Source organism: Artemia franciscana, chromosome 17 (assembly GCF_032884065.1).
Source record: "Artemia franciscana chromosome 17, ASM3288406v1, whole genome shotgun sequence".
NCBI lineage: Eukaryota > Metazoa > Arthropoda > Branchiopoda > Anostraca > Artemiidae > Artemia > Artemia franciscana.
The window spans coordinates 42619998-42643450 of NC_088879.1; the positions used below are offsets into that span (position 1 = coordinate 42619998).

Consider the following 23453-nt stretch of genomic DNA (forward strand, 5'->3'; position numbering starts at 1 on the left):
GAGAGTGCTAATTGCCCTCTAATCACTTTTGACTCTTAAAGAAAGCCCTTTCAATTTCCAATCAAATGAGTTGCACTTCGAAATTTATACAACTGCCCCTTCCATATGAAGTGGCTCTGGGGAGGAATATAATTACAGATTACATTGAAGCTTTATGACTCTTTATTGTTGGTAACGCTACAGCGTCGCCTTTGACTGGTAATGTACGGTTTGTTATTAGAACATATTTTTTTTAATTTTTCAATCTCATGGAAGAAGCCTGTGTATTCGTTTGAATCTTCTTTTAAAATTAGAGATTCTATCATTAATGTATTGATTTCCATGAGAGCTAGCCAATTTTCATATGTGATCTGAGATTTAAAATCGGAAAGTTCATCATCAAAAATATGTCGATAAGTGAATTCAATTACAGAAGAATTATGACCAAACCTGGAAAGAGATTTCAGTAATAAAAAAACAATAGCTTCCTCCCCAAAGTCAAAAGAACTACTGGGTTATAGAAAGTATGCCTATTTTTGGAAATGAAATCGTTGATACAAATTTTTCGTTGTTGTCATTTTTATTATCTGTTTTAAGCTAGCGGGATTCCGAAGCAAACTGGGTGCCGTAAACATATAAAAAAAAATATATAAATCTGCTTCTTCGTATTACAAACTAGATCTACATTGCATACATTGCATGCTACATTCAATTTTGAGTCATTAGCATTACCTACTAGAAAATTACCGTTGTTTGGGAAGTTGCAGAGGTCAAAGCTGGCATTACTATTCAGTAGATTGTAGAATCGCTTCCTTTGTGCAACATTTAGACATTGCACAAAGTAAGTATGTTTTATCGCAGATCAATGCATTTTAAAAGAGAAAATGCATTTTATCAAAATGCACTTTGATAAAAGCATCAAAACAGAGTCAAATTAAAAATATGCTGTAAAACTTTGGATCTTTCACATGTCCAAACAATTTCATTATAGCTTGAAAGGTTGAGGATCAGGTTTCTGTGCCTGGACCTCTGTCTTAGCAATATTTTAAATTATTAAATTACTTTAAATTATAATTTATTTATTAATTAATTATTTATTAATAAATTATTAAATTAATAAAAAAATTTAAATAAATTATTTATTAAAAAATTATATATTAATTTAAATTATTTTAAATTATATCAATTTTGTGAACCTGAGAGTGGACCTCTATTGCAGTCACTTTGTCGAAAGCACCAAAGATCAGACCGCTGAGCCAACTCCTCCTCAGTGCAGCCCAAAGGGTGGAAATAGAAATTTCTTCTTCCTCATAGCTGGTTCGGTCAACTTCATAAAGATTAGTTTTGGAAAAAAACATGGCAAAATATGGAAGACCAATGGAATTTGGGCTAGGCAATCTTGTTTTTTTTACAGATAGGAAGTATTTGCTATTTACTTGCCTGAAATCTCATTTTTGACTTGAGGCATCCCGGATTCAATGCACTTCAACCTCACCTTACTTGGAAATTATGTAAAACCAATCAAAAATCATGTAGGATGACAGGTGTATAAGAAAAAAAAAGCGAATTTTGTACTCCATTATTAGGAGCAGAGAAAAAAGTTTTCCTCTTTCTTCTAGCACTTAACTCTAAGTCTGCTCTCTCCCTCCAAAAAAAAAACGTCCCGGAAAATTACGACTCGACCGCATCAGTCATGAGACAATACAGTGTATATTTACCAAAATATGTAGAGAATCCGTCACCTTTTCACAAATCCTACTGACGGTATGTAATCTCTACAATGAGATATACTCGCTTACCTCTAGGCTTCAGGCATATAAAAGAAAAAACGTATACTGTTTTTGAGCAACTGAAAGCTGCTGACTTTGATTGTAAAACTACTTTAGAGAAGTACTCGTTTCGCTCCCCAGTTGTTTAACAATGCATGCTTGTTTTCAAGGTTATGATTGGCTGGGTTTACCGAAAATTCACCAACTATGTACAGTAAATTTATTAACTTACTTAAAGCGAACCTTGAGAAAATAATTCTTGGAAGTCCCATAGTACAAAGTTTGGTTCACAGTACGTTTAGCACCCACATTGGCACTTTGACCTGCCTTTAGATGAAAAAAATAAGAGACAAGAAAAGCAAGAATGAGGTTTTATAAAGCTAAAGAAAATACTGGATGCAACAAAATGGATGCTTCGAGAAGACTGCATCTTCTCTTCTTCAACAATGAGAACATAGTTCAAAAAGACAAGTGACTCGCTTGTCTAGCTTCTAAATGAGAACATTGTTTGTTATTAGATTTTGGATGAGTGGCTGACCTTTTTTGATTTGGGGTCGTTGTTTTTAATTCATTTATATTTATTTTAGCCTTAGCCTAATTTATATTTTCTTACGTGTTGTTATCGTTTTAATTCTTCCAATTTGGGCTTTTGTTTCATTTTGATCTCCACGCTGGTGTTTCTTTTGCCTTTTTATTGTTTTTGCTCAGAAAAAGTGAACATCTACTATTTTCGTTGACCTTGCCATTCTTACTTTTCCTCTCTCTTGTTTTTTAGTTTATCTAGTCATTCAGTGAAAACTGGTACCTTTAAAGAAATTCCAGTGATGAAAATTTTCTTCGCATAAAATTATTATATTATATAGTTTGTTTTCATCGTTTGCACAAGTGCCCTGTTTTTGATTATCCTATAGGAAAACAAATCTTGGCCTGTCAGATCAAGCAAACAAGGCAAATAAGAAATATTCACATAGGTTTGCACAATTTCATCCCCCAGGGGATGTATATCAGAATGGGCCGTTTTTCAGAGGAGGGAAGGAGATCTCCTCGTAGAAAAATAATTTGCCCTCCCATTTAGAAATATGAAAATAAAAATATCTGGGAATAATCCCTTCCTTGGATATTTCTTTCAAGAAGTCTCTAGAGGTGAGAGATGCACCTTTATCTTCCCATTGGCAAAAATGGTAAAAAAATAAACACCAAAAAGTTTAGAAGATGCTAATTTTCTTGTAGAAGTTCGAGAAAAGACCAAGATTAGAATATTGGAAGCTTCAGTGATGACAGTTGTCAAGGAGAAATTGCCTACGGATTGTTCTGGGTACTCGGCTGACTGAACGTATTTCAAACAGTAGGATGCATGAAACTTGTGGTTCAATCCTGTTTTCTAAGGCTATAATGAGAGAAAGGTTGAGATGGCTAGGGCATGTTTTGCAGATGAAGGATGATGGAATGCCAAAGATTGCCCTTTTCGGCGACCAGTCTAGGGCTAAACGGAAAACAGGTTGTCCGCGGTTGGGGTGGGAGAATGTCATAAAGAAAGATTTGAAGGAAATGGGGACTTCCTGGAAGGGTCTAAAGAGGGAGGTTATAAATAGATTGGGTTGGAGGTGAGGCGTGTGTAGCTGTGTTGGCCTCGGATGGCTGGGTGCTACGGATGAAATTTAAAGTTGAACGAGAAGTTTGACCAGTGCTTAACGAGAAGTATTTTAACTAAAGCTAAAAATATTTAACTAGAAATACTTAACAGGCTATTCTTTAAATAGCTTACTTTTTTAATCCAGGAATAAAGTAGCCTATGCTTTTAAGCCAAGGAATAAAATAGTTTACACTTTTTATATCCATTTATACCGAAAAAGTTTGCCAGTTTGACAGAGTATTTGAACAGACATGCTCTAATGCATCTGAAATGTTTCATTGACAAACTCCGCACACATGTTGTCTATTTGCTGTTCTGACTAAGACTGAGAATTTTAGTGAATAGTTGAATATTAACTCTGGTGTTTGCCAATGATGTATTGTGTCCCCAGTACAGTGTGCTATTATCATAGACTGTATTCTTCTGATGTGGAACTTCATTGGTGGAATCCAGCCAAATCAAACCGTACTTTTCGTGACAAACTCAACAGAATTGAAACCGTTTCAAACATCATTTTGAAATGTGGGAGCTCCTCCTTAAGAATTGCTTCGTTTTAGTATTAATTCTGAGATGTTCATCATAACCATCAATGCTGACTATTAGGGTGGTACCTGTAGTGAGGGGGGTTATCGCTTTTGAAATCCCCCTCCGAAAAATTTGTCGGGATCGCACAAAAAAATATTCTTGTAAACGATTTTGTTGTTTTTCAATTTTTTTGGCCCCCCCTCAAACAAAATGCTAGATAAGGCTCTGCTAGCCATACACATTTAAATGGGAATAGCAAAATTACCTCTAATGCATCTAAATCTTCCATCTACAAACCCAGCACAAACTTCTCCTACTTTACATTCGTTTGAGCACCACCTGTCTGGATAGGATTCAGAAGGGTATCTCAAATCATCATCTAGAAAAATAACAAAAATTATATTAAAATTATAAGGAAGAAGAAATTTGCCCCTAAAAACCAAGGTATTATAAAGTTAAGATCTGACAGGAGTTGAAATTTGCTTCGGTTGTAGAGTATTGTGTCCACCTGAAAAGTCCATTCGAATGCTATGCACATGCTTACCCTACTTTACACTATCTGAATAAAACTCAGAAGATTATCTGTGGTAATCTTCTAGAAAAATCACTCAAGTTATTTTAAACTTGTAAGAAGGGGAAATACCGTAACTGAAAAGTCACACATTATAATGCTTAGTTAACAGTAGCCGAAATTCGCTTTGGTAGCCTAATATCACATCCCGCATGATAAAACTTCTCTTTTATACTATGCAGAAAATATTCCTATTGTAAGTTCGTTTCAACACGGAAAGTTCATCTGGTAGTCAAATAATGGAAATTGTATTAGAGTGATAGGGAGGAAATTTGTCATTGAAAAATCAGACTTCATGAGTGCGTTCGAGTATCCCTTATCCGACTTATCCGCCTGGGTGTAATCCATAAAAGAGGACAATAAATACTTATCCTGCAACTTGTCAAATGAAACACTATAGGTAACTAGGTGAATAACAACAATCACGTGTACTCCACTCTGAACATAGCTTATTTACAAACTCCTGAACGTGTGCCACATTTCACAAATATTGTATCTTTTTTTCCCTAGTTCCGCCTGTGTTTCCTGAGGTATCCATGGCATCAAGGAGGAGCCGCCAGTATTTCCTCGTGTTTGCTGCTGAAGTGATGCCCTCCCAATATGCTAGAACGGAGGTGTGCAGGCTGTGTAGATCTTTTTGTATGTTTGGTGCATTGTGTTTCTGGGTCTTCCCTGGCTACTATTTCCTAGTGGTTACTAGTGTAAAATGGCTTTTGGAAGTCTGTGATCGTCCATGCGTAGGATGTGTCCCAATTATCTGCACCATCTGACTCTGATGATGTCGGTTACTAGAGGTTGTTGCATCGTTTCACGGATGGACTGGTTTTTTCATGCTTTATGACCAGTGGAAATTCAATTTTCTACGAAGACAGGAGTTTTTGAAACCAAGGACTAATCTGTTGTTCTTGTTCAGGTATCAAGTTTCTGCTGCCTAGAGTAGTATTGGCGTAACTTTGCAATTGAAAAGGCGTAGCTTTAGACGCAGAGAAAAACCTGAGATCTCCACTCTTGACGTAGTATGTTGAAGGCGCCATTTGCTTTTCTTATTCTGGTGAGCATTTCTTTCACTGTCGAGGCATTGTTCTTGATGATACTTCCTAGGTATTTGAACTGGAATACTTGTTCAAAAACTTGGTCGCCGTATTTAATAGACAGAGGAGTCACTTGTCGCCATGCATTTGGTTTTATTGGGATTCACACGTAGGCCAAGATGATTTTCCTTTACCGTAACCTCGTCTAGTAACTCTTGAAGCTGGTTTTGCTTGACTTAAGCACTGCTATGTCGTCTGCAAAGTCAATATCATTGACATAGACTTTAGGATTAATCTGATGCCTACTGTTTCTGTTTTCCGCAAGATGTAATCAATCGTTATAACAAAAAGTAATGGAGATTGGACACACTTTGTTTTACTCCTGACAAAATTTGGAGGAAAAGAGTTTGGCTTTCTGGTGTTTTGTCGCAACATTCACTACCCTCATCCATGGCGGTAATAATCGTCATTATTTCTCAGGGATTCCATAATGGATGAGAATCTTCCATAGGCTTTCACGATCTACGCAGTCGAAGGTATTCTCGAAGTTCACAGAGATCCTATAGATCTTCGAACGCCACTCTCTGTTTTCTTCAGTTAGAATTCTAAGCGTGAATAAGGTCCGCACATAAGCGATTTGGCCGGTAGCCATACTTTTCGTCTTGGAGGTGTTGATCAAGTTATATTTGGATCCTCTGTAGAATAATACGTCAGAGCATCTTCCCAGGCATTGCTAGTAAACTTTTACCCCGTCAGTTGCCTGGATCGGTAGCGTCTCCTTTTTTGAATATCCTGATGAGTGTGCTGTGTTTCTAGTCTAATAGTTCTTTGGCCGTTGTCCAAATCCGTAGTGAAGAGTAAAAACCAAGGGGACGTATATAAGGATATTGATGCCTTTATCATCTCTGTGAATATGGGGTCCAGTCCTGGTAAGTTTCCTTTTTTCAGTTTCTTTGCTGCTTCTCGTATCTCACTGGCAGAAGGCGGATTCGTGCTAACATTTAGGAGGAAGATAGGAATCTTCTGGAATGTCAGGGTGCTCTTATTTTGGGAGGGGGGGGGTCCCTGGATTTTAGAAATGGTTTTCTCATACTTCTTTGACTGTACCCTGTTCTGTCACCAGCACTCGTGATTATCTTTGACAAGCCGTCTCTATTTTTCGGTCGTTTCCCTACAGCACTGTTGGTGATTCTTCATACAGTTGTTGAGTCTTCTCTCTTTGTTGCTTATCCCGTCTGCAATGCTTACAAAGTTTCGCTTATCAGATCGGGCACTTGTCTTGACAGCTTTGTCAAGAGCTCCATGCTGTTTGCTTTGGAAAACAAGAAGACCAGGGGCTTGTTTTTGTAGGATAGACACCCTCGTCTTCTTTCTTTGTTCCTTTATTTGCCACGCTTGTTCAAACAGCCACTGGTCTTTAAGGCTCCTGAGGGCGCTCGGGGTTGATAAACTGTTTTGTTGTAGCATTCTTTCGTGCTTCCATACCGTTTCGCATTCATCTTCCTCTGGTATGGATACGGCTTCAAATTTGTTTCATAGTTCCATTATGAAAGCTCGTTTTATTGTCTTGTCTTAGAGTTTTTCAGAGTCAAAAACAGGGCTTGCGGCTGTCCTTTTGTTGCATATTTTCTTTAATTTTATACAGAGTATGGTTATCATAAGGTTATGATATGATCCTTCAGCTCCTCTATATACCCGAACATCTTGTAGACTCGATCGGAGTTTCGTGCTTATGGGGCAGTGATCAATCTGAGTTTTTGTCGTTTCATCTGGCGACGCCCACGAGTACTTGTGCACGTCTCTGTAAGGAAACAGAGATTGACCAACTACAAGGTCATTCATTACGGCAAAATAAATCAGAAGCTTCCTATTTTCGGTTCTTTGGCCCAGTCCAGGTTGGCCAAGAACTTATGGGCTGAAGAATTGGTCGTTTCCTACTTTAGTGCTAAAGTCTCCAAGGAAGCACACAACGTCATGCCTTGGTATATCTTTGACTATGGCTTGAAGCGACTTATAAAATTCGTCTTTTTCTTCATCAGTGGCTTCCTTTGTAGGGGCGTAGCAGACAACGACTGACAATTTACCATGCATTCCCAAAAACCTTGCAGTTAATATTTTCTGGGGTGTAGGAGTCCATTTTTGGGTCGACTTGTTGGTGTGCTTTGACATCATCACGGCAACTCTTGCTTCTCACTTATTTGCTGGACCATTGTATATGATGGTATGGTGAGTATCAAGCTTTTTTTAATCCTGGACCAGTCGCCACCGCACTTTTGACATTGCTAATAAATCTTCTTCTGCATATAATTTCCCATATTTTGTCCATTTTTGAAAAGATAGAATTTTTTGTTTATGTATTTTGTCACTTATCCTCAATAATCCTACATTTCCAGGGTTAGCAGGTGTATCTTATCCGAAAATTAACCCCTGTCCGTTTCAAGTAGTAATCCTACAAAGCGCTGATCTCATTTACGTCTCGCGAATCGCAGAAGATAAGTAATCAGGCTGGTTGGATAAGTAATTTGGAATGCCTGAACACACTACTTGACGCTAAATTTTAACAGGTTTCGAAATTTGCTCTGAAAGGCGAATGTCATTTTCACGCGATGTAAAGTCCCTTCATAAAGCCTACTGTAGACAAACTTCTACATTAAATTTGTTTGAGCATTACCTGTATTAATAGGATTCAAAAGGATATCATTGATTAAAACAACAGAAATTATATTAAACTTGTAAGAAAGGGAAATTCGTCACTGGAAAGTCAGAAGTTATAAAGCTAAGTTATAACAGGAGTTACTCGGATTGGTAGCCAAATATCACCCCCACCCGGTGAAAAGTCTCTTTTCATACTATTCCCAACGTCTTCTACTTGATATTCCGATTTTTTAAAAGTTACATGGAAAAAAAATTCGTCACAGAAAAACTAGAAATTATAATTTATAAAATAAAATTATAAAATAAAAACATTAAAATTATAAGATTAAACTAAAATCGCTATGAAACCCTGATAATGAGCCGAACCTTTAGTTACTGTTGTGACATGGCAAGAATTTTGGTAGATTGTGTTGATGGCCGCTATCCCTAGAGGGTTTCGGATGGTTGGGCCTTTAGGAGGGGGTGGAGTTTCTCGTGAGTTTTCAGTCTATGGGTAATGGGGTTCCAAATTTCGCTTATATGGGACTCACCATTGTCTTTATTGATGGCTGGTTTGTTTTTTGCAGTTTCCAGAGCTTCTCTGATTTTCTGCGTTAAGAAGTGTGAAACAATAGCATTAAGTTTGGCCAGGCCAAACTTAACAGAGTGAGGAGGGTTTTCAGAATATGATGGGCCAGTGCAGAAAAATTTTCTTCCTCCTTAGGCTTTATCTTTTTATGGAAGGTATCAATGGAATCAGCATGTTTTTTTTTAATCGGTGGTGTAGAGATTTCATGGTGTGACCTATATAGGTTTCATCGCAACTGCAGGGAATCTCGTATACCGCTGGTGGATCTAGATTAATCTTATCCTCACCTTTGTTCAAGAAGAAGATAGTCATTCCAGAAAGAAAAAATAACCTCACAGCCAAGCTAAACGAGTTTGGAGCTCAAAATATCAGTAATGCCCTTGATATAAGTTAACAACAAAAAGGGTTTATTTTCTTCATTCTTGGGGGCAGTATTATTGGTTTTTGTGCTCATCATTTTCCTGGAAATAACCTTATCAATGATTTGTTGCGGGTATCCACTACCTATCAGAACATCTTTTATGTGTTCAAGTTCAGCCTTTAGCTGAAAATCAGAGGAACACACAACAAACACTATATCAACCAATGAATAGACTTCATAATTTTTGGATAGAATTTTTCGGATAGTCATATTTCAGGTATCTATCACTGTAAGTATACTTTCTTTATACACTCAAGTCAAACCTTGTATCCCGTTTATTATAAGAACATCTAAGAAAGGTAAATTGTGGTTAGTTTCAAGTTCAATGGTGAACTTTATATCACCTCAACACCTCGCTGAGAACTGGTACTAAGGCTGATCCCATTGCAATGCCACAATTCTGTTTATAAGTTTGATGCCTGAAAGAGTTGCTCAGAAATAAAGACCTGAGAATAGTGATGTCTGTTGTGTCTAAGCTAATCAATTCTTCCAGGAATCATCATTTCCAAGGTTGATTGTAAAGCTGTTAGAAGTCGGGGTAAGGGTGTTCTGGTAAACAAACATACAACATAAAACTGCACATTATGGTATTATATAAACCTAGAATTATTGTTGTAACATGACCAGAATTTTGGTAGAGGATCCTACTGATTGAAAGTGTTGGGAAACGATATTCTATCTTATTTTCTGTCCCATTCCAAACTATTTAACAATCATTTACATTTCTCATGTAGAGTTGGAGGTCCTTGAAGTCCTGCTTGAAGATATTATTTTCAATATACTGTAGAAACCCTTCACTGAGAACTGGTGCCAAAGCTGATCCCATTGGTATGTGCCAATTCCGTTTGTAAGTTTGGTGCCTCAAAGTGAAGTAAGCATTGCTCGGACATAAAGATTTGAGAATAGTGATGTCTGTAGTGTCTAAGTTCGTCAGTTCTTTCCAGAAATCATGATACTACATCAAAACTGTACATTATTGTGTTCTCCAAGATGTCGGTGCTTTTTAGCCTTTCAACTACTTCTTCCGTATTTCTTATTGTGTGTTTGCTGCTGAGCGTTATAGATCTCATAATACCATCCAAAAACCTTTCCAAATTTTGTGTAGCTGAACTTACTATTGAAACAATAGTTCTAAGGGGTATATTTTGTCTGTGAATTTTGGGTGCACCATAAAATCTAGGAATTACCGGTTTGACAGGAATTAGTTTCTGATAAAGTTGATCATTAATACTATTTGAAGACTGAGATTAATTCTGAATTATTCTGACTATTGAAAATAATATCTTCAATCAGGACTTCAAAGATCTCCAACTCTACATGAGATACGTAGATTATTGTTTAATGATTTGAAACGGGACAGAAGACATTATAAGATCCTTTCTCAATATTTTTAACCAGCAGGATCCAGATATAAAGTTCACCATTGTACTTGAAATCAACCACAATTTACCCTTATTAGATGTTCTCATTATCAAACGGGATACTAGGTTTGGATTGAGTGTATACAGAAGGCCAATTCATAATGATAGATATCTGAGATCTAACTATAGTCAAAAATTCTGTTATCTATTCGTTGGTCGATACAGGGTCTGTAGTTTGTTCTTCTGATTTGGAGCTGAAGGCTGAACTTGATCATATAAAAGATGTTCTGATTGGTAATGGATGACCCCAACAAGTCATTCATAAGGTTATTTCCAGGAGAATGATGGGCACAAAAATCAAGAGCATGGCTCCTAAGAGTGAAGAAAATAAACTTTTTTTGTCATTACCTTATACTAATGGCTTTGCTGACATTTTAAGCTTCAAACTCGCTGAGCTTGGCTTTAAGGTGTTTTTTGCTTCTGGAATGACCGTCTCCTCCTTGAACAAATGCAAGGATAGTGGTACTTCAGATCCACCATGGGTATATGAGATTCCCTGCATTTGTGGTGATACCTATATACGTCTCACCATGAGATCTCTATATCACCGATCAAAAGAACATAATGATTACATTGATGCCTGCTTTAAAAAGACAAAGCTTAAGCAGGAAGATAATTTTTATGCATTGGCCCATTATATCTTTGAAAATCTTTCTCAATTCAATAGGTTTGACCTGAACCAACTTATTGCTATTGTTCGACAACTGTTAAAGCAGAAAATCAGAGAAGCTTTAGAAATGGATAACAACAAACTAGCCATCAATAAAGACAATGGCGAGTTCCACATTATCGAAATTTGGGAACCCATTAGCCATAGACTGAAAACTCACAAAAAACTCCACCCCCTCGCTTAGGCCCAACCCTCTTGATATCTACTACGATAGTAGACATCAACGCCTCTACCAAAATTCTGGCCATGTCACAACAATAATTCCAGGTTCGGCTCATTATTAGTGTTTTTCAGTGATTTCAGTTTTATTTTGTTTAGTGATTTATTTTCTGGTTAGAGATTTCAATTTGAACCCCATGATGACAAACACAGCTTCGGTCGAAAACATCGTTGAAACAAAATCAAGACCTAGCAACCATAGCTTTGGTAAGCTTATTACTTTCTGCCATTATTACCGGTTCTTTTTTTGGGGGGGGAGGGTAGTTACCATTTTCTTGTTTGGTTCAAAGTTCATGAAGGTTCTTTGGGACTGTATTGTATTGCTTAGATACAGCAAAAGAAAGACTAACCATTTTTAACTGTCGGGTCCTTGGGACATTGATCTCCATATCCTTTAACTGGTCTAAGCGGCTGACATGTGTGACCACATCCGTTTGAACAACAGCCTTCACCTGGAGGGCATCCATCTCCACACAGTTCAATACAGGGTCCAATAGTGCCGGGTGGTAGGATAGGGCATGATCTTGAACAGTATTTGATATCTAAAATATATTATTTTGACAGTCATTTATATTTAATAATAGTTAAAACCATTGGGTTCGCCCTCTTAGCAATTTGAACAACGTGAGCACGTAAATAGAATGAAGGAGTATTTACTCCCATCCCGCTATAAAAAGTTTGTAAATACTACTTTACTGCTACTGTTTGTACTGGATACCTTGGGGATACCAGCTATTTGATCTCCGACGCCGCATCAGTGTCACTGGTCGTGCCCCTAGAGTATAGTAACGCGATCGAGTGCTTTCAAGGGCTCTATAGTTTCTTTGCGCACTAATATTGCAACCAGTGTATGTCTGAAACGTGTACTACCTTTACAAGGGCCGACCTATTGACCACGGGTTCAACAACCTGTGTCACCACAGTGTTGTCATCACAGGAAAAGTTAAAGAAAGATGGGCGGAACATTTTGAGAATGTACTAAACCGAGATACAGTTGCAGGAAAAGATATAGATGAAAATGGAAAAGTTTGTGATACCTTGGATGTGAAGGAAGATTTGTTTTGTGAGGAAGAATTAGCGGCAGTACTAAAAGCATTAAAAATAATAAGGCTGCATATGCTGATAGTGTGGTAAATGAGTTTCTTAAATATGGTGGCTCTGAGGTTAGAAATACGCTGCTGAATACTATGAATATGATTTCTGGAAAAGGAGAAGTACCTAACGATTTTAGGAAATTCTTAATTGAACCACCTTATTAAAAAGAGGTAATAAGAGTGATTGTTGTCATTATCGAGGCATTAGTCTGGTCTCTGTAATTAGCCAATTACTTAGTAATATGATACTTTTTAGACTGATAGATGTTGTAAACAAAGTTCTAAGAGAAAGACAGTGCGGTTTTAGAAAAGGTAGAGGTTGTGTCGACCAAATTTTCTCTTTTAGGTTAATAATTGAGAAGGGTCTAAGTTGTCAAACACCCTTGGTTGTCAGTTTTATAGATTATGACCAAGCGTGCGATTCTGTTAATAGAAGAGCTTTAGGAAAGGTCTTATTCTTGTATGGTATACCAGACAAATACATCAAAGTGATTATTGCTATGTACGAGAATAACACTGATGGGTTTTAGGTAGGAAATGAGGTTAGCAGCTGGTTTTGCTAAGCAGGGTTGTGTTCTATCCTCCTTTATATGTATCATTTTGATGGACTTTGTCTTAAGGATCAAAGTAAAGGCAATAGGAGACCACGGAATCAAATGGGGAGGAAAAACTCTCCTGGGCTAAGATTATGCTAATGATTTAAGCATCCTAGATGAAAGTGTGAGCTAAATGAATGAACTTCTAGAGTTTTTTGCGAGTTCAGGGTGCTAGAATAGGTTGGAAAATTATTGTTAATAAGAATAAGTCACCAAGGCTAGGAATAAGTTACGAAGAAAAGGTGACGTTTGGTAACGAAAAGATTGATCAGCTTTGTGTTTCAGTTATCTAGTAAAGACGATGGGAGCAGTGAAGATGGTAAAAGTAGAATAGTCAAGGCTCAGTGTGTTATTCCACAGTTAAAATAAAGTTCGGAAAATAAGTCTGTAAACCAAGATTAGAATATTGGAAGGTATAGTATTGACAGTAGTCAAATATGGGTCTGAAGCATGGGCGCTCCGAAGAGCGGATTAATATTTACTAGATTTTTTCCAGGGAAATTGCCCATGGGTTCTTCTGGGTACCTGGTTGACTGACCGTATTTCAAACAGTAGGTTGTACGAAAAGGAGTGGTTCAATCCCGCTTACTAGGGCTATACTGAAAGAAAGGTTGAGATGGCTAGGGCACTTTCTGCGGATGAAGGATGACAGATTGCCGAAGGTTGTCCTTTTCGGCCAACCGTCCAGGGCTAAACAGAAAGCAGGTCGTTTTGTTAGGGGTGAGAAGATGTCATAAAGAAAGATTTAAAGGAAATGGGAACTTCCTGGAGGTTGTAAACAGGGAGAGTTTAAATAGATTGGGTTGAGAAGGAGTGTGCGTAGCTGTGTTGGCCTCAGGCAGCTCTGTGCTGCGCTGAGTTTTTAGTACTCGTAGTAGTAGTATCCCCTTTTAGGGCAAACGGAACCCCCTGTCGATATATTAATGACGGTACTTCTGAAAAACTCTTTACCTACCCTGCCAGGGTTCGGGAAAAAAATGGTTTCACACAGTTGGAGAAAATAACTCACTTTTAATTTCCGAATGTCAATTCCAACAAAACATGTATCTACGAACTCTATAAGTGAACTCTCTAAAAAGACGGACTAACTACAAAACCGCTATTTTAACACCAAGAAACCTGGTGTATGAAAATGACCAAAGCCAACCCGATAAATGAGGGCTTCAAATCTACACGCTTTTTTTAATAACATTATATTTCAATGGCCAAGATCAGACAAGACAGAAATAAATTTTAGCCCCATTTTTACTTCTTTAGTTCACTTCTTATGAGATTCCTGCCTTGGCAACGAGAGTTTAGCTTGACCTTTGAAATTACACTGTCCTTAGAATTTAGCCTGTATTTTGAATTTAAACAAATATAATCAAGAAGGAAACGGGTCATTTATCAAACAATTAGTGGTAACGAACTGTAGTAAGGAGCGACCCGGCTCAATAGTAACCAAAACTCCTATCTACAAAAATGTGAAATTTTGTATTTTTTGTCAGAAGGCAGATCACGGATGCGTGTTTATTTGTTTGTTTGTTTGTTGTTGTTTTTTTTCGTTTTTTTCCCAGGGGTGATCGTATCGACCCAGTGGTCCTAGAATCTTGCGGAGGGCTCATTCTAAAGGAAATAAAAAGTTCTAGTGCCCTTTTTAAGTGACCAAAAATTGGAGGGCACCAAGGCCCCCTCCCACGCTAATCATTTTCCCAAAGTTACCAAATCAAAATTCTGAGATAGCTATTTTATTCAGCGTAGTAAAAAAAACCTTATAAATATGTCTTTGGGGAAGACTTACTCCCCCACAGTCCCCGTGAAAGGGGCCACAAGTTGCAAACTTTGACCAGTGCTTACACATAGTAATGGTCATTTAGAAGGGTACAGACGTTTTCAGGGGGATTTTTAGGTTGGGAGGGGGGTTGATAGGGGGGACATGCTAGGGGAAATTCCCTTGGAGGAATTTGTCATGGGGGAAGAAAATTTTCATGAAGGGAGCGAAGGATTTTCTAGCATTATTTAAAAAAAAACAATGAAAAAATAAATATGAAAAAGTTTTTCAATTGAAAGTAAGGAGAAGCATTAAAATTTATATGAACAGAAATTATTACGCATACAATGGGCTCACCTCCTCGTAATATCTCGCTCTTTACGCTAAATCATTTTTAGTAATTTCAACTGTTTATTCTACGACTTATGTGATTCAGGGGTCATTCTTAAGAAATTGGGAAAAATTTAAGCTTTAGTGTAAAGAGCGTGGTACTGACGAGGGGGTGAACCCCTTCATATACGTAATAAAAACATGAGAATACAGAAGTTCGTTACGTAAGCTAATTTGTAAGTTACTTATATCTATTACTAATAAAAACATTCGTAAAAATTTAAAAGTTCTAGTTGCCTTTTTAAGTAACCAAAAAATCGGAGGGCAACTAGCCCTCCTCCCCCGCTCCTTTTTTCTCAAAATCATTCGACCAAAACTATGAGAAAGCCATTTAGCCAAAATATAAATATGCAAATTTTGTTTTAATTATTCGTCTGCGGAGAGCCAAAATCTAAACATGCATTGATGAAAAGTATGAAAGTGATTCATACATTGATCCGTGTATGAAAGGGACTGTTCTCTTCTCAACGTCCCGCCCTTTACGCTAAAATTTTTTTACTGTTTAATAAAGTAGAATTGAGAGAAAGAGTCAAACTTTAGCGTAAGGAGCGGGGCGTTGAGAAGGGAGCAGCCCCTTTCATACAGGAGTAATTTCTGTTCGTTTTAAGTTTAATGTCGCTCCTTATTTTCAGTTAAAAAAAAGCTAGTTTTTTTATTTAATTGCGAAAAAGGACGATCTTTGGCGGTCTCTCATCTTTCATCAGCAAAACGTGTCCTAGTCACCTCAACTTTTCTGTCATTGTAGCCCTAAAACATGGGATTCAGCCGCATTTTTTGCAAATATAACTGTTAGAAATACGGTCAGTAAAATGGGTACCCAAAATTATCCCAAGACAATTCCTCTGAAAAACATTCTTATTTTCATCATATAACTCACCTCGTTTTATTTGTTGTTTTTTTTTCATATTTTTAACGGTGAAATGCCAAGATTTCATATATTGTTCTATACAAGAAATAAGGGACAGTTATCAGGCTGTAAAGCTTCGAGGACAGTGGTAATTCCCTTTTATAATATATATATATATATATATATATATATATATATATATATATATATATATATATATATATATATATATATAAATAAGTTTTTTGTCTGTGGGTCTGTCGAGTGATGTCATGTCATCATGTTGTCATGAAGTTAGTTGTCGTCATGTTTGTTATGACGATGACGTCATTAAAAGTATTTAAGAAAATCGTTCAAAGACAAAATTTTAATTGTAAGAAGATCGTGGACGGAAAAATGTTTAATTGTAAAATGACTGAAGAACCTACAATGGCAACAGCCGAGGAAGCTGCTCAAAGAGTCTATGCCAAAAAACTTGCGGCTGATAGAGAAAGTAAGAAAAGAAAGCGTGCCGAGGAATCACAAGAACAGTAAGAAAACAGGCTTGAAGCTAAAGAACGTAAAACCACGCAGTTAGATGAAAATCCACCTGGACAGCGAGAGTCAAAACATATCAAAACTGAAAATGATAGCGATGATGATTGGGTTTGGGATTTTGACTTGGATAAGGTCATTAATGCCTACCAGATTTTAGTTAAAAAAAAAAACAAAGGTTCGGCGATATGTATTTCATTGTGACGCTGAAAAATAAAGAAGAAAAAGAAAACTGAAAAAAGAAAAAAGGTAAAAAACTCAAAAAAAACTAAAAAGAAAAAACACTCAAAGAGAAATTATAGATCGGGACACAAATGACGACCGGGACAGAGGGAATATAAATGACGACCGGGACATTCAAAGAGAAATTATAGACTGGGATACCGGGACACAAATGACGACCGGGACACAGGGAATATAAATGACGACCAGGACACAGGTATTTAAGAATATCGTTTAAAGACAAATTTTTAATTGTAAGAAGATCGTTGAAAGAGAAATTTGAACACCCGAGGAAGCTGCTCAAAACGAATGTATTCAAGCCAATGCAAAATCCTGGCTAGGAATATTTTTTATAATTAAAACATCCTAGAATTCTTTTCTTGGATGATCAAAAGAATCCATTGAATTCTTTTGATTCAAATCTTCAATTTACAATAGAACTGGAAGATTCAGGAAAGCTCCCTTTCTTGGGTGTTTTAATTATAAAAAATATTCCTAGCCTGGATTGTTCTATATATAGAAAGCCAACCCATAATGATCGGTATCTACTTTTCTCGTCAAATCACCCTCCTTGTGTAAAAAGAGGGGTAGTAATTTCTTTAGTCGACAGGGTTCTAAAAATATGTTCACGTAATCATGTAAAATCCGAGTTAGATTATGTTAAAGATATTCTATTCTGCAATGGCTACCCAATCAACCTCATTGAAAATATAATAGATAGACGATTAAAAAAGATAAAACAGGAAAACAGGAAGCCCGTCCCCCTTGATTCAGGTACACTGGCAATTGAGAAAAAAACTTTCACTACATTACCATACGTCTCGAAACTCAGAGACAAACTTGGAAAAATTTTAAAAAAACATAATCTCTCTGTTTCTTTCAAAACTGAACAAAAGGTTGAACATTTTTTCAACTCGGGAAAGGATAAAACGGACCCTATACTTGGTAGTGGTGTCTACAGAGTCCCCTGTTCATGTGGAAAATTTTACATTGGAAGGACCAATCAACAACTAGGGGAACGATTGTAAGAACACAAAATTTCAATAGATAAGTCCCTGAGATTGGAAAATAAAAATGACAACTGTGATTCAGCTCTGGCCCAGCATATATATGAAAATCCTTACCATTTAGTTCTTTTTGAAGAGGCAACTTTAATATCTACCGTAAATGGTCTACCGCAATCTTTTAAAGAGGCAATTGAGATAAAAAAAAAACATATAAATAGAAATTTGGTTATAAATAGAGACACGGGAGATATTTCCTTAAGTCCAATTTATAATAATTTAATATTAAAAGACTCTATGAATACTTTCGCCCAATCTAATTTAAGACAACCTGTCCGCATATCTAATGAAAACCGAAATTGTAGACAGGCGAAATCTGTTGCAAGGCAAAGGATACTTATTCAATCTAATTGGTAACTTCTCTTTCATTGATTTAAACTTGGTTTTTGTTGGTTGAGTCAGTGTCTTTCTTCCTCTCGTGTAGTTCACTTATAAAGGTTAGATTTTGCTGTTGTTTTCTTCTTTGTTTCTTTTTTTTTGAGCACTGAGGACGACTTGGCGGAGGTCCTTGTCGAAATATTTGCTTGTTTTTCATATTTAGCTACTGGCTGATAAAATCCTCGTTTTTTCACCTATTTGTTTTTTCTCTTTTCATTTTTTATTCCCTTTCTTTGTTTTCATACGTCAAAAATATAAATATAAACAAATTTATGGAGATATGTTACCTGGGAAAAATACATTTTTCCCAGGTGATTTATGGTGATATATAAGGAAATTTATGGTGAAAAATCTATCATTAATTTTACTAAAATAAAACTAACTGCAAACTTTCAATTAAAGCTGAAATTCTATTTCACGGAGCCTTTTGTGATTGTAAAGGAAAAAGACCGCAATGATCAACTGCCATGTGAAAAAAAAAATCCTCGCACCCTTGAAACGAAAAATACCCATTATGTTACCATCGTAGCTATGAGTTATGAGTGTATAGTTGGATCTTAAACTTACCACTATAGCTATGAACCAGGCACGTACGTAAGAATTTTTTCGGGGGGGGGGGAAACCTTCGAAACAGCAGATATAAAGTAGCACTTTTTTTTATTTAGTAATGCAAAATGCACGTATGTCGGAAAATACAGATTAACTTTAATCTGTAGTATTGTAGCGGATGGGGGGAAGAAGACTGAAACCTCAAAAGTACGTTTTAGGCTCAAATTGTGTTCATAGCGATTTAGAACCAGTGATTAATCTATTATATCCCACTGAAAGGGAAATTTTAGGGTTGACAGTGCAATATGGGTACTAAGGGGGTAGTTCTTCTATTGCAAAAACGTAGATTTTAATGAAAAACGATAGTTTCCAAAATTGATCCATTAAAAGCTGTACTTTATCCTGAAAAGGGGGGATAAACGCTCTAATATCAAGGATGATTCGATTTTGCTGTGGAAAGCAAACTCTCTTTACAAAAAAAATAACATTACAATTGCTAATTACTTCAAAAAGGGTAAAAACTTGGACAGAAAATGGGTTAGTAATTGGGCAGTGACTTGATCGGATAATTGCATGCTGCAAAATCCCCCAAAAAGGCTTCACACATGTATCTAGATTCTTAATAAATTTCCTACTTTTGCCAGAAATCCCAAGAAACCATGGGGAAATTATGAGTTATAATCTAAGAAACTTACAACCTCAGTTATGAACTATGAGTTGGCCTATATAACTATAGGTTGTGAATTTAGAAAATTACCGCCATAGTTATGATACTACCATAATTGGTAGTATCATCAACGCCAACATCAACGCCTCTACCAAAATTCTGGCCATGTCACAACAATAATTCCAGGTTCGGCTCATTATTAGTGTTTTTCAGTGATTTCAGTTTTATTTTGTTTAGTGATTTATTTTCTGGTTAGAGATTTCAATTTGAACCCCATGATGACAAACACAGCTTCGGTCGAAAACATCGTTGAAACAAAATCAAGACCTAGCAACCATAGCTTTGGTAAGCTTATTACTTTCTGCCATTATTACCGGTTCTTTTTTTTTGGGGGGGGGGGGGGTAGTTACCATTTTCTTGTTTGGTTCAAAGTTCATGAAGGTTCTTTGGGACTGTATTGTAATGCTTAGATACAGCAAAAGAAAGACTAACCATTTTTAACTGTCGGGTCCTTGGGACATTGATCTCCATATCCTTTAACTGGTCTAAGCGGCTGACATGTGTGACCACATCCGTTTGAACAACAGCCTTCACCTGGAGGGCATCCATCTCCACACAGTTCAATACAGGGTCCAATAGTGCCGGGTGGTAGGATAGGGCATGATCTTGAACAGTATTTGATATCTAAAATATATTATTTTGACAGTCATTTATATTTAATAATAGTTAAAACCATTGGGTTCGCCCTCTTAGCAATTTGAACAACGTGAGCACGTAAATAGAATGAAGGAGTATTTACTCTCATCCCGCTATAAAAAGTTTGGAAATACTACTTTACTGCTACTGTTTGTACTGGATACCTTGGGGATACCAGCTATTTGATCTCCGACGCCGCATCAGTGTCACTGGTCGTGCCCCTAGAGTATAGTAACGCGATCGAGTGCTTTCAAGGGCTCTATAGTTTCTTTGCGCACTAATATTGCAACCAGTGTATGTCTGAAACATGTACTACCTTTACAAGGGCCGACCTATTGACCACGGGTTCAACAACCTGTGTCACCACAGTGTTGTCATCACAGGAAAAGTTAAAGAAAGATGGGCGGAACATTTTGAGAATGTACTAAACCGAGATACAGTTGCAGGAAAAGATATAGATGAAAATGGAAAAGTTTGTGATACCTTGGATGTGAAGGAAGATTTGTTTTGTGAGGAAGAATTAGCGGCAGTACTAAAAGCATTAAAAATAATAAGGCTGCATATGCTGATAGTGTGGTAAATGAGTTTCTTAAATATGGTGGCTCTGAGGTTAGAAATACGCTGCTGAATACTATGAATATGATTTCTGGAAAAGGAGAAGTACCTAACGATTTTAGGAAATTCTTAATTGAACCACCTTATTAAAAAGAGGTAATAAGAGTGATTGTTGTCATTATCGAGGCATTAGTCTGGTCTCTGTAATTAGCCAATTACTTAGTAATATGATACTTTTTAGACTGATAGATGTTGTAAACAAAGTTCTAAGAGAAAGACAGTGCGGTTTTAGAAAAGGTAGAGGTTGTGTCGACCAAATTTTCTCTTTTAGGTTAATAATTGAGAAGGGTCTAAGTTGTCAAACACCCTTGGTTGTCAGTTTTATAGATTATGACCAAGCGTGCGATTCTGTTAATAGAAGAGCTTTAGGAAAGGTCTTATTCTTGTATGGTATACCAGACAAATACATCAAAGTGATTATTGCTATGTACGAGAATAACACTGATGGGTTTTAGGTAGGAAATGAGGTTAGCAGCTGGTTTTGCTAAGCAGGGTTGTGTTCTATCCTCCTTTATATGTATCATTTTGATGGACTTTGTCTTAAGGATCAAAGTAAAGGCAATAGGAGACCACGGAATCAAATGGGGAGGAAAAACTCTCCTGGACTAAGATTATGCTAATGATTTAAGCATCCTAGATGAAAGTGTGAGCTAAATGAATGAACTTCTAGAGTTTTTTGCGAGTTCAGGGTGCTAGAATAGGTTGGAAAATTATTGTTAAAAAGAATAAGTCACCAAGGCTAGGAATAAGTTACGAAGAAAAGGTGACGTTTGGTAACGAAAAGATTGATCAGCTTTGTGTTTCAGTTATCTAGTAAAGACGATGGGAGCAGTGAAGATGGTAAAAGTAGAATAGTCAAGGCTCAGTGTGTTATTCCACTGTTAAAATAAAGTTCGGAAAATAAGTCTGTAAACCAAGATTAGAATATTGGAAGGTATAGTATTGACAGTAGTCAAATATGGGTCTGAAGCATGGGCGCTCCGAAGAGCGGATTAATATTTACTAGATTTTTTCCAGGGAAATTGCCCATGGATTCTTCTGGGTACCTGGTTGACTGACCGTATTTCAAACAGTAGGTTGTACGAAAAGGAGTGGTTCAATCCCGCTTACTAGGGCTATACTGAAAGAAAGGTTGAGATGGCTAGGGCACTTTCTGCGGATGAAGGATGACAGATTGCCGAAGGTTGTCCTTTTCGGCCAACCGTCCAGGGCTAAACAGAAAGCAGGTCGTTTTGTTAGGGGTGAGAAGATGTCATAAAGAAAGATTTAAAGGAAATGGGAACTTCCTGGAGGTTGTAAACAGGGAGAGTTTAAATAGATTGGGTTGAGAAGGAGTGTGCGTAGCTGTGTTGGCCTCAGGCAGCTCTGTGCTGCGCTGAGTTTTTAGTACTCGTAGTAGTAGTATCCCCTTTTAGGGCAAACGGAACCCCCTGTCGATATATTAATGACGGTACTTCTGGAAAACTCTTTACCTACCCTGCCAGGGTTCGGGAAAAAAATGGTTTCACACAGTTGGAGAAAATAACTCACTTTTAATTTCCGAATGTCAATTCCAACAAAACATGTATCTACGAACTCTATAAGTGAACTCTCTAAAAAGACGGACTAACTACAAAACCGCTATTTTAACACCAAGAAACCTGGTGTATGAAAATGACCAAAGCCAACCCGATAAATGAGGGCTTCAAATCTACACGCTTTTTTTAATAACATTATATTTCAATGGCCAAGATCAGACAAGACAGAAATAAATTTTAGCCCCATTTTTACTTCTTTAGTTCACTTCTTATGAGATTCCTGCCTTGGCAACGAGAGTTTAGCTTGACCTTTGAAATTACACTGTCCTTAGAATTTAGCCTGTATTTTGAATTTAAACAAATATAATCAAGAAGGAAACGGGTCATTTATCAAACAATTAGTGGTAACGAACTGTAGTAAGGAGCGACCCGGCTCAATAGTAACCAAAACTCCTATCTACAAAAATGTGAAATTTTGTATTTTTTGTCAGAAGGCAGATCACGGATGCGTGTTTATTTGTTTGTTTGTTTGTTGTTTTTTTTTTCGTTTTTTTTCCCAGGGGTGATCGTATCGACCCAGTGGTCCTAGAATCTTGCGGAGGGCTCATTCTAAAGGAAATAAAAAGTTCTAGTGCCCTTTTTAAGTGACCAAAAATTGGAGGGCACCTAGGCCCCCTCCCACGCTAATCATTTTCCCAAAGTTACCAAATCAAAATTCTGAGATAGCTATTTTATTCAGCGTAGTAAAAAAAACCTTATAAATATGTCTTTGGGGAAGGCTTACTCCCCCACAGTCCCCGTGAAAGGGGCCACAAGTTGCAAACTTTGACGAGTGCTTACACATAGTAATGGTCATTTAGAAGGGTACAGACGTTTTCAGGGGGATTTTTAGGTTGGGAGGGGGGTTGATAGGGGGGACATGCTAGGGGAAATTCCCTTGGAGGAATTTGTCATGGGGGAAGAAAATTTTCATGAAGGGAGCGAAGGATTTTCTAGCATTATTTAAAAAAAAACAATGAAAGAATAAATATGAAAAAGTTTTTCAATTGAAAGTAAGGAGAAGCATTAAAAT

General features: G+C 37.0%; 1 protein-coding gene across 3 annotated transcripts in view; it reads right to left on the minus strand.

The window, feature by feature from the left end:
- Positions 1-4112: 4112 nt before the first annotated feature.
- The window catches only part of LOC136038266 (WAP four-disulfide core domain protein 3-like), a 50218-nt gene continuing 30877 nt past the window's right edge, over positions 4113-23453 (minus strand). For all 3 annotated transcript variants that reach the window (XM_065721382.1, XM_065721381.1, XM_065721383.1), the window contains 3 exons: positions 20046-20237; positions 11813-12004; positions 4113-4285 (listed from right to left, as the gene is read on the minus strand). In XM_065721382.1, coding sequence (XP_065577454.1) covers positions 4149-4285; positions 11813-12004; positions 20046-20237 — 521 coding nt within the window. In that variant the 3' untranslated portion in view covers positions 4113-4148. The remainder of the gene's footprint in view (positions 4286-11812; positions 12005-20045; positions 20238-23453) is intronic.